Source organism: Phyllobates terribilis, unplaced genomic scaffold (assembly GCF_046119375.1).
Source record: "Phyllobates terribilis strain yellow unplaced genomic scaffold, ASM4611937v1 Scaffold_1272__1_contigs__length_337655, whole genome shotgun sequence".
Lineage (NCBI taxonomy): Eukaryota > Metazoa > Chordata > Amphibia > Anura > Dendrobatidae > Phyllobates > Phyllobates terribilis.
Window position 1 is genome coordinate 141,325 of NW_027364032.1, and position 12,185 is coordinate 153,509.

The 12,185-nt window shown below is 42.3% G+C and overlaps 1 protein-coding gene across 1 annotated transcript in view; it reads right to left on the reverse strand.

Moving 5' to 3' along the window:
- Positions 1-12,185, reverse strand: part of LOC141243824 (diacylglycerol kinase iota-like) — a gene marked incomplete at its 3' end in the record, with an annotated part of 188,889 nt that overhangs the window by 135,005 nt on the left and 41,699 nt on the right. The window contains exons 7-8 of the mRNA XM_073668954.1: positions 11,644-11,715; positions 9,894-10,010 (exon numbers count right to left, since the gene is read on the reverse strand). Of these exons, the coding sequence (XP_073525055.1) occupies positions 9,894-10,010; positions 11,644-11,715 (189 nt within the window). The remainder of the gene's footprint in view (positions 1-9,893; positions 10,011-11,643; positions 11,716-12,185) is intronic.

Here is a 12,185-nt window from a genome sequence, read left to right on the forward strand (position 1 = left end):
GGAGTATGAGAGACTGGGTACACGGAGGGCCGCTCTCCTCTGGAGGGGCTTTTCTTTTAGTGTGCCCTAGTCTGGTCATCTCCTCTCCTGGTGGTGGGCTGCTGCTGACACCATAGATTTTTGTTTTATTGATCAGTAGACAGTGATGTAGGGCTGCAGGCGCCGAACTTGGGCTTTGTCAGTTGTGGTTATTGTATTGTTTGTTTCTGTATATATTGTATATATGGGTTTGGGTGGAGGTGTTAGGGTGGGTGGTGGGAAAAGGGGGGAGGTGGGTTCATCTTGTGGGACACTGGGTATTTGGGTGAAAAACTGGCTCTGCCTGATCTGTCCTATGGACGTTGGACAAGGACTGAGGCATGAGACGCAGGAGCAGCTCTCAGGTCAGTGCCGGGGAGGGACTGGTGGGCTCGAGTGTGGGGGGTTTTGTTTTGTCTTGTATATATTTGTATAGTTAGTATTTATTTTATTTTATTTATTAAAAAAAAAAAAGAATGTATATATTAGTTTGTATATAATTTGTCGGTTATTGTTTATTATATTGTTATTATTTGTTTGGTAACCGGACCAGATGTCATGGTGTAGATAGTTATTATTATATATATGTATAATATGTGTGTGAGGAGAGAGGGAGCGGCTGGAGCAGCAGAATAGTGAGTGCAGCTCTGGAGTATAATACAGGATGTAACTCAGGATCAGTAATGTAATGTATGTACACAGTGACTGCACCAGCAGAATAGTGAGTGCAGCTCTGGAGTATAATACAGGATGTAACTCAGGATCAGTAATGTAATGTATGTACACAGTGACTGCACCAGCAGGATAGTGAGTGCAGCTCTGGAGTATAATACAGGATGTAACTCAGGATCAGTAATGTAATGTATGTACACAGTGACTGCACCAGCAGGATAGTGAGTGCAGCTCTGGAGTATAATACAGGATGTAACTCAGGATCAGTAATGTAATGTATGTACACAGTGACTCCACCAGCAGAATAGTGAGTGCAGCTCTGGAGTATAATACAGGATGTAACTCAGGATCAGTAATGTAATGTATGTACACAGTGACTGCACCAGCAGGATAGTGAGTGCAGCTCTGGAGTATAATACAGGATGTAACTCAGGATCAGTAATGTAATGTATGTACACAGTGACTGCACCAGCAGAATAGTGAGTGCAGCTCTGGAGTATAATACAGGATGTAACTCAGGATCAGTAATGTAATGTATGCACACAGTGACTGCACCAGCAGAATAGTGAGTGCAGCTCTGGAGTATAATACAGGATGTAACTCAGGATCAGTAATGTAATGTATGTACACAGTGACTGCACCAGCAGGATAGTGAGTGCAGCTCTGGAGTATAATACAGGATGTAACTCAGGATCAGTAATGTAATGTATGTACACAGTGACTGCACCAGCAGGATAGTGAGTGCAGCTCTGGAGTATAATACAGGATGTAACTCAGGATCAGTAATGTAATGTATGTACACAGTGACTCCACCAGCAGAATAGTGAGTGCAGCTCTGGAGTATAATACAGGATGTAACTCAGGATCAGTAATGTAATGTATGTACACAGTGACTGCACCAGCAGGATAGTGAGTGCAGCTCTGGAGTATAATACAGGATGTAACTCAGGATCAGTAATGTAATGTATGTACACAGTGACTGCACCAGCAGAATAGTGAGTGCAGCTCTGGAGTATAATACAGGATGTAACTCAGGATCAGTAATGTAATGTATGTACACAGTGACTGCACCAGCAGAATAGTGAGTGCAGCTCTGGAGTATAATACAGGATGTAACTCAGGATCAGTAATGTAATGTATGTACACAGTGACTGCACCAGCAGGATAGTGAGTGCAGCTCTGGAGTATAATACAGGATGTAACTCAGGATCAGTAATGTAATGTATGTACACAGTGACTCCACCAGCAGAATAGTGAGTGCAGCTCTGGAGTATAATATAGGATGTAACTCAGGATCAGTAATGTATGTACACAGTGACTGCACAAGCAGAATGGTGAGTGCAGCTCTGGAGTATAATACAGGATGTAACTCAGGATCAGTAATGTAATGTATGTACACAGTGACTCCACCAGCAGAATAGTGAGTGCAGCTCTGGAGTATAATACAGGATGTAACTCAGGATCAGTAATGTAATGTATGTACACAGTGACTGCACCAGCAGGATAGTGAGTGCAGCTCTGGAGTATAATACAGGATGTAACTCAGGATCAGTAATGTAATGTATGTACACAGTGACTCCACCAGCAGAATAGTGAGTGCAGCTCTGGAGTATAATATAGGATGTAACTCAGGATCAGTAATGTATGTACACAGTGACTGCACAAGCAGAATGGTGAGTGCAGCTCTGGAGTATAATACAGGATGTAACTCAGGATCAGTAATGTAATGTATGTACACAGTGACTGCACAAGCAGAATAGTGAGTGCAGCTCTGGAGTATAATACAGGATGTAACTCAGGATCAGTAATGTAATGTATGTACACAGTGACTGCACCAGCAGAATAGTGAGTGCAGCTCTGGAGTATAATACAGGATGTAACTCAGGATCAGTAATGTATGTACACAGTGACTGCACCAGCAGAATAGTGAGTGCAGCTCTGGAGTATAATACAAGGATGTAACTCAGGATCAGTAATGTAATGTATGCACAAAGTGACTGCACCAGCAGAATAGTGAGTGCAGCTCTGGAGTATAATACAGGATGTAACTCAGGATCAGTAATGTAATGTATGTACACAGTGACTGCACCAGCAGAATAGTGAGTGCAGCTCTGGAGTATAATACAGGATGTAACTCAGAATCAGTACAGGATCAGTAATGTAATGTATGTACACAGTGACTGCACCAGCAAAATAGTGAGTGCAGCTCTGGAGTATAATACAGGATGTAACTCAGGATCAGTAATGTAATGTATGTACACAGTGACTGCACCAGCAGAATAGTGAGTGCAGCTCTGGAGTATAATACAGGATGTAACTCAGGATCAGTAATGTAATGTATGTACACAGTGACTGCACCAGCAGGATAGTGAGTGCAGCTCTGGAGTATAATACAGGATGTAACTCAGGATCAGTAATGTAATGTATGTACACAGTGACTGCACCAGCAGGATAGTGAGTGCAGCTCTGGAGTATAATACAGGATGTAACTCAGGATCAGTAATGTAATGTATGTACACAGTGACTGCACCAGCAGGATAGTGAGTGCAGCTCTGGAGTATAATACAGGATGTAACTCAGGATCAGTAATGTAATGTATGTACACAGTGACTGCACCAGCAGAATAGTGAGTGCAGCTCTGGAGTATAATACAGGATGTAACTCAGGATCAGTAATGTAATGTATGTACACAGTGACTGCACCAGCAGGATAGTGAGTGCAGCTCTGGAGTATAATACAGGATGTAACTCAGGATCAGTAATGTAATGTATGTACACAGTGACTGCACCAGCAGGATAGTGAGTGCAGCTCTGGAGTATAATACAGGATGTAACTCAGGATCAGTAATGTAATGTATGTACACAGTGACTCCACCAGCAGAATAGTGAGTGCAGCTCTGGAGTATAATACAGGATGTAACTCAGGATCAGTAATGTAATGTATGTACACAGTGACTGCACCAGCAGGATAGTGAGTGCAGCTCTGGAGTATAATACAGGATGTAACTCAGGATCAGTAATGTAATGTATGTACACAGTGACTCCACCAGCAGAATAGTGAGTGCAGCTCTGGAGTATAATACAGGATGTAACTCAGGATCAGTAATGTATGTACACAGTGACTGCACAAGCAGAATGGTGAGTGCAGCTCTGGAGTATAATACAGGATGTAACTCAGGATCAGTAATGTAATGTATGTACACAGTGACTGCACAAGCAGAATAGTGAGTGCAGCTCTGGAGTATAATACAGGATGTAACTCAAGATCAGTAATGTAATGTATGTACACAGTGACTGCACCAGCAGAATAGTGAGTGCAGCTCTGGAGTATAATACAGGATGTAACTCAGGATCAGTAATGTATGTACACAGTGACTGCACCAGCAGAATAGTGAGTGCAGCTCTGGAGTATAATACAAGGATGTAACTCAGGATCAGTAATGTAATGTATGCACAAAGTGACTGCACCAGCAGAATAGTGAGTGCAGCTCTGGAGTATAATACAGGATGTAACTCAGGATCAGTACAGGATCAGTAATGTAATGTATGTACACAGTGACTGCACCAGCAGAATAGTGAGTGCAGCTCTGGAGTATAATACAGGATGTAACTCAGGATCAGTAATGTAATGTATGTACACAGTGACTGCACCAGCAGAATAGTGAGTGCAGCTCTGGAGTATAATACAGGAGGTAACTCAGGATCAGTAATGTAATGTATGTACACAGTGACTGCACCAGCAAAATAGTGAGTGCAGCTCTGGAGTATAATACAGGATGTAACTCAGGATCAGTAATGTAATGTATGTACACAGTGACTGCACCAGCAGAATAGTGAGTGCAGCTCTGGAGTATAATACAGGATGTAACTCAGGATCAGTAATGTAATGTATGTACACAGTGACTGCACCAGCAGAATAGTGAGTGCAGCTCTGGAGTATAATACAGGATGTAACTCAGTATCAGTAATGTAATGTATGTACACAGTGACTGCACCAGCAGGATAGTGAGTGCAGCTCTGGAGTATAATACAGGATGTAACTCAGGATCAGTAATGTAATGTATGTACACAGTGACTGCACCAGCAGGATAGTGAGTGCAGCTCTGGAGTATAATACAGGATGTAACTCAGGATCAGTAATGTAATGTATGTACACAGTGACTGCACCAGCAGGATAGTGAGTGCAGCTCTGGATTATAATACAGGATGTAACTCAGGATCAGTAATGTAATGTATGTACACAGTGACTCCACCAGCAGAATAGTGAGTGCAGCTCTGGAGTATAATACAGGATGTAACTCAGGATCAGTAATGTAATGTATGTACACAGTGACTCCACCAGCAGAGTAGTGAGTGCAGCTCTGGAGTATAATACAGGATGTAACTCAGGATCAGTAATGTAATGTATGTACACAGTGACTCCACCAGCAGAATAGTGAGTGCAGCTCTGGAGTATAATACAGGATGTAACTCAGGATCAGTAATGTAATGTATGTACACAGTGACTGCACCAGCAGGATAGTGAGTGCAGCTCTGGAGTATAATACAGGATGTAACTCAGGATCAGTAATGTAATGTATGTACACAGTGACTCCACCAGCAGAATAGTGAGTGCAGCTCTGGAGTGTAATACAGGATGTAACTCAGGATCAGTAATGTATGTACACAGTGACTGCACAAGCAGAATGGTGAGTGCAGCTCTGGAGTATAATACAGGATGTAACTCAGGATCAGAAATGTAATGTATGTACACAGTGACTGCACAAGCAGAATAGTGAGTGCAGCTCTGGAGTATAATACAGGATGTAACTCAGGATCAGTAATGTAATGTATGTACACAGTGACTGCACCAGCAGAATAGTGAGTGCAGCTCTGGAGTATAATACAGGATGTAACTCAGGATCAGTAATGTATGTACACAGTGACTGCACCAGCAGAATAGTGAGTGCAGCTCTGGAGTATAATACAAGGATGTAACTCAGGATCAGTAATGTAATGTATGCACAAAGTGACTGCACCAGCAGAATAGTGAGTGCAGCTCTGGAGTATAATACAGGATGTAACTCGGGATCAGTACAGGATCAGTAATGTAATGTATGTACACAGTGACTGCACCAGCAGAATAGTGAGTGCAGCTCTGGAGTATAATACAGGATGTAACTCAGGATCAGTAATGTAATGTATGTACACAGTGACTGCACCAGCAGAATAGTGAGTGCAGCTCTGGAGTATAATACAGGATGTAACTCAGGATCAGTAATGTATGTACACAGTGACTGCACCAGCAAAATAGTGAGTGCAGCTCTGGAGTATAATACAGGATGTAACTCAGGATCAGTAATGTAATGTATGTACACAGTGAGCACCAACAGAATAGTGAGTGCAGCTCTGGAGGATAATACAGGATGTAACTCAGGATCAGTAATGTAATGTATGTACACAGTGACTGCACCAGCAGAATAGTGAGTGCAGCTTTGGAGTATAACACAGGATGTAACACAGGATCAGTAATGTAATGTATGTACACAGTGACTGCTCCAGCAGAATAGTGAGTGCAGCTCTGGAGTATAATACAGGAGGTAACTCAGGATCAGTAATGTAATGTATGTACTCAGTGACTGCACCAGCAGAATAGTGAGCGCAGCTCTGGAGTATAATACAGGATGTAACTCAGGATCAGTAATGTAATGTATGTATACAGTAACTCCACCAGCAGAATAGTGAGTGCAGCTCTGGAGTATAATACAGGATGTAACTCAGGATCAGTAATGTAATGTATGTACACAGTGACTGCACCAGCAGAATAGTGAGCGCAGCTCTGGAGTATAATACAGGATGTAACTCAGGATCAGTAATGTAATGTATGTACACAGTGACTGCACCAGCAGAATAGTGAGTGCAGCTCTGGAGTATAATACAGGATGTAACTCAGGATCAGTAATGTGATGTATGTACACAGTGACTGCACCAGCAGAATAGTGAGTGCAGCTCTGGAGTATAATACAGGATGTAACTCAGGATCAGTAATGTAATGTATGTACACAGTGACTGCACCAGCAGAATAGTGAGTGCAGCTCTGGAGTATAATACAGGAGGTAACTCAGGATCAGTAATGTAATGTATATACACAGTGACTGCACCAGCAGAATAGTGAGTGCAGCTCTGGGGTATAATACAGGATGTAACTCAGGATCAGTAATGTAATGTATGTACACAGTGACTGCACCAGCAGAATAGGGAGCGCAGCTCTGGAGTATAATACAGGATGTAACTCAGGATCAGTACAGGATCAGTAATGTAATGTATGTACACAGTGACTGCACAAGCAGAATAGTGAGTGCAGCTCTGGAGTATAATACAGGATGTAACGCAGGATCAGTAATGTAATGTATGTACACAGTGACTGCACAAGCAGAATAGTGAGTGCAGCTCTGGAGTATAATACAGGATGTAACTCAGGATCAGTAATGTAATGTATGTACACAGTGACTGCACCAGCAGAATAGTGAGTGCAGCTCTGGAGTATAATACAGGATGTAACTCAGGATCAGTAATGTAATGTATGTACACAGTGACTGCACCAACAGAATAGTGAGGGCAGCTCTGGAGTATAATACAGGATGTAACTCAGGATCAGTAATGTAATGTATGTACACAGTGACTGCACCAGCAGAATAGTGAGGGCAGCTCTGGAGTATAATACAGGATGTAACTCAGGATCAGTAATGTAATGTATGTACACAGTGACTGCACAAGCAGAATAGTGAGTGCAGCTCTGGAGTATAATACAGGATGTAACTCAGGATCAGTAATGTAATGTATGTACACAGTGACTGCACAAGCAGAATGGTGAGTGCAGCTCTGGAGTATAATACAGGATGTAACTCAGGATCAGTAATGTAATGTATGTACACAGTGACTGCACAAGCAGAATAGTGAGGGCAGCTCTGGAGTATAATACAGGATGTAACTCAGGATCAGTAATGTAATGTATGTACACAGTGACTGCACCAACAGAATAGTGAGTGCAGCTCTGGAGTATAATACAGGATGTAACTCAGGATCAGTAATGTAATGTATGTACACAGTGACTGCACCAGCAGAATAGTGAGTGCAGCTCTGGAGTATAATACAGGATGTAACTCAGGATCAGTAATGTAATGTATGTACACAGTGACTGCACCAACAGAATAGTGAGTGCAGCTCTGGAGTATAATACAGGATGTAACTCAGGATCAGTAATGTAATGTATGTACACCGTGACTGCACCAACAGAATAGTGAGTGCAGCTCTGGAGTATAATACAGGATGTAACTCAGGATCAGTAATGTAATGTATGTACACAGTGACTGCACCAGCAGAATAGTGAGTGCAGCTCTGGAGTATAATACAGGATGTAACTCAGGATCAGTAATGTAATGTATGTACACAGTGACTGCACCAGCAGAATAGTGAGTGCAGCTCTGGAGTATAATACAGGATGTAACTCAGGATCAGTAATGTATGTACACAGTGACTGCACCAGCAGAATAGTGAGCGCAGCTCTGGAGTATATTACAGGATGTAACTCAGGATCAGTAATGTAATGTATGTACACAGTGACTGCACCAGCAGAATAGTGAGTGCAGCTCTGGAGTATAATACAGGATGTAACTCAGGATCAGTAATGTAATGTATGTACACAGTGACCGCACCAGCAGAATAGTGAGGGCAGCTCTGGAGTATAATACAGGATGTAACTCAGGATCAGTAATGTAATGTATGTACACAGTGACTGCACCAGCAGAATAGTGAGGGCAGCTCTGGAGTATAATACAGGATGTAACTCAGGATCAGTAATGTAATGTATGTACACAGTGACTGCACCAGCAGAATAGTGAGTGCTGCTCTGGAGTATAATACAGGATGTAACTCAGGATCAGTAATGTAATGTATGTACACAGTGACTGCACCAGCAGAATAGTGAGTGCTGCTCTGGAGTATAATACAGGATGTAACTCAGGATCAGTAATGTAATGTATGTACACAGTGACCGCACCAGCAGAATAGTGAGCGCAGCTCTGGAGTATATTACAGGATGTAACTCAGGATCAGTAATGTAATGTATGTACACCGTGACTGCACCAGCAGAATAGTGAGTGCAGCTCTGGAGTATAATACAGGATGTAACTCAGGATCAGTAATGTAATGTATGTACACAGTGACTGCACCAACAGAATAGTGAGTGCAGCTCTGGAGTATAATACAGGATGTAACTCAGGATCAGTAATGTAATGTATGTACACCGTGACTGCACCAACAGAATAGTGAGTGCAGCTCTGGAGTATAATACAGGATGTAACTCAGGATCAGTAATGTAATGTATGTACACAGTGACTGCACCAGCAGAATAGTGAGTGCAGCTCTGGAGTATAATACAGGATGTAACTCAGGATCAGTAATGTAATGTATGTACACAGTGACTGGACCAGCAGAATAGTGAGTGCAGCTCTGGAGTATAATACAGGATGTAACTCAGGATCAGTAATGTAATGTATGTACACAGTGACTGCACCAGCAGAATAGTGAGTGCAGCTCTGGAGTATAATACAGGATGTAACTCAGGATCTGTAATGTAATGTATGTACACAGTGACTGCACCAGCAGAATAGTGAGTGCAGCTCTGGAGTATAATACAGGATGTAACTCAGGATCAGTAATGTAATGTATGTATACAGTAACTCCACCAGCAGAATAGTGAGCGCAGCTCTGGAGTATATTACAGGATGTAACTCAGGATCAGTAATAGTGGATATATACACTTTGAGGAGATTGTAAGCTTTAGGTTACAGGTTTCCATCAATCATGTGGAAGTTGGCCATGACACCTGCACATGCAGCAGATAAGCTCTAGATTAGAAGTCTTCCGTCTTTTGCGGTTGTACATGCTGATGGTTTCCCACACACACAGTAATACGATGCAACATGGCCGGTGTCATTTGGACAGGTACACAGGAGGGACTGACACGTATCTACACTTCAATCACAAGGCAAAGCCAGGGAGAAGTCACCAGCAATACAACACTCACGGGGCCACATCACCAGGATGGGGCGATCCATCTATCATGCGTTTCATTGACACTCAGGTCGTACATACGGCCGCTGTCCTGGGCAATATCAGGGCAGGTGGAAAGACCCTCACAGACAAAAAGTAACATGCAGTTACCTGAGGTTTCTTCACCTTAATGATCCAGCTCGGGGGAACTATGACGGCCGCGTGAGCCCCAAGGGAGCAGGGCTCCTCGATGTGATGGAGCAGGAAGCAGGTGACCTTGTTGTGAAACTGAACGGAAACAGACAAGGAAGAGACAGAGGGGTAACATACGTCAGATTGGGGCAGTACTACACGGGTGGGGCACCGGATATATATAGAGCCAGGAGTTACACGGTGACAATGAGACTTTTCTCTACGCCGCAGCAACATACGCTATAATTACAGGGCACCGGGCTGTGTGGGCACGCGGGAAGCTTTCCATGACTAATAGCCGCCTGGAGAACAGAGCGAGACTGTCATTACACCGCATAGACCGCGGTAATTCCAGGGTATAGAACGCGCCCGTTCACCGCTCACCGTCTCCGAGACTCGGGCTGATAATGCTCTGCTCTACAGTACAGATGTGATATTAATTTCAGAGAGTGGGAAACAAATGGAGACTGTGGGGATGGGGTTAAAAAAAAATGGCAGAGCAGACCCTAAAAAGGCGGTGGTCACATAGGAACGCTACTGACCCATAGTTTTCTCAATAGTTATAAAATTACATCGTTTGCAGCAAAGCGAGGAAAGTAACTATTGTGATTGCTCTGGGGTTACCTTGGCAGCATCTAACTGCTGTTTATGAAAATTCCGTCATGTGACCTTTGGCTGTTTTGAATTTGTTCAAATGATTGGCTGTCACATGTTGTTTCCATGACACCCCCAGAGCAAGCACAACGTCCAGAGGCATAATTTAAAAGTGTAAAATCCAGGTCACCATTTACTTTGTGCCACATGGCTTGAATTGAAGCTGATGGAAAATCTACAAAACAGGGATCCTATTTGGGCCCTTTAAGCTACAGGACCCGGGCTCGACTGCATCTCCAATGTTTATATTATACAAAAGGGAATTTGGCCCATGACCGACCCCAGAGTCTGATGTGGCTATTACCTCCGCACTTCATATAGCTATAATTCTATAAATTCCAAACGGATCACTTTTATCCTTTCTCTAGGGATTGACAAATAGAGAATTAAGGCTTCTCCCAAAATAAGTTTAGCCTAAAGCCTTTTCTTACAATATCTTCACAAACACTAGCACTGGTAGAGGAAAAATGGAAAGAAAAAATATATGGGAAAGACCAAGATTAACGAAGGGGGGAAGACAGAGTACAAATTCCCATATATACTTTTTTTTTTAACAATAGTGTCCCTTTAAGGAGCAACCATCGTTTTAATTTTAACTCCATAAATCAATAATTCGGGTGAAAATAAGAAACTTTGTAATATATTTTATCAGAGAAATCTGCTTCTTTCTCTGCCTAGATTGAGCTTACACTTTCAATTCATGGGTAAAATCTTTATTGAGGCGAGACAGATTATTTACATTACGGAGGTAGAAGAAGGCAGTTGATACTTTTAAAATTCAATGGAGGAGGAGGAGAAAACGACAGTTACCGTTCTCCATAGAACTTTATGAGCACTAACTGTCATCTCCTATTTCAGTAAAAGGAAAATCTGTATTCACTGAAGACAGATTTTACCCGTGATGAAAGTGAAAGCTCATTCCAGTAGGAGAACAAAGCAGATTTCTCTGATAAGATATATTACAAAGGATCTTATTTCAATGTGTACGATTGATTTATTAAATAAAATTTAAAGGGACGGTGACTCTTTTAAATCACTTTAAGTCCCACAATTCTCCACTGTTAAAGTATCTCACCGCCTGCTTGCACCACGAGCAGCTGATCGCCACTATTTCCTTACTGTGGAATGAAAACTTCTGCTGAAAACCCTGTGGATAAAGGAAAAAAAAAAGAGATTAAGACAAAAAAAAGAGGAAACGTGACGCTAATCAGGATGTGGGTTACATTATGGAAGTGGGAGATATGGTGAAAACTACAGCAGAACCCCTCTTCCCTCTGCTGCACTGCATTCTGGGAGATGAAATTGACTCTGTATCTTCCAAAATTCAGCGAAGGAGAACGAATGGCGAGATGTGTGATCAACCGGGATCAAAGCGAACAGAAAACTATTTTTCGAATGCAGCTTTGGATGTGACTGGAGCACAAGCTGAATACAAAGTATTCACTGCAAAAGTGCAGAATCAATTCCTTCTGCATAAAACCGAATACGGAGCCGAAGAATTTCTGAAATCGGGAAAAAAATAATGCTTTTAAGTGAAATACCGATCTAATATCTGAGGCTTTCACTGTAACTGTTAATTATGATTTAAGTGCAGAAGAAATGACTCAGATCCACAAT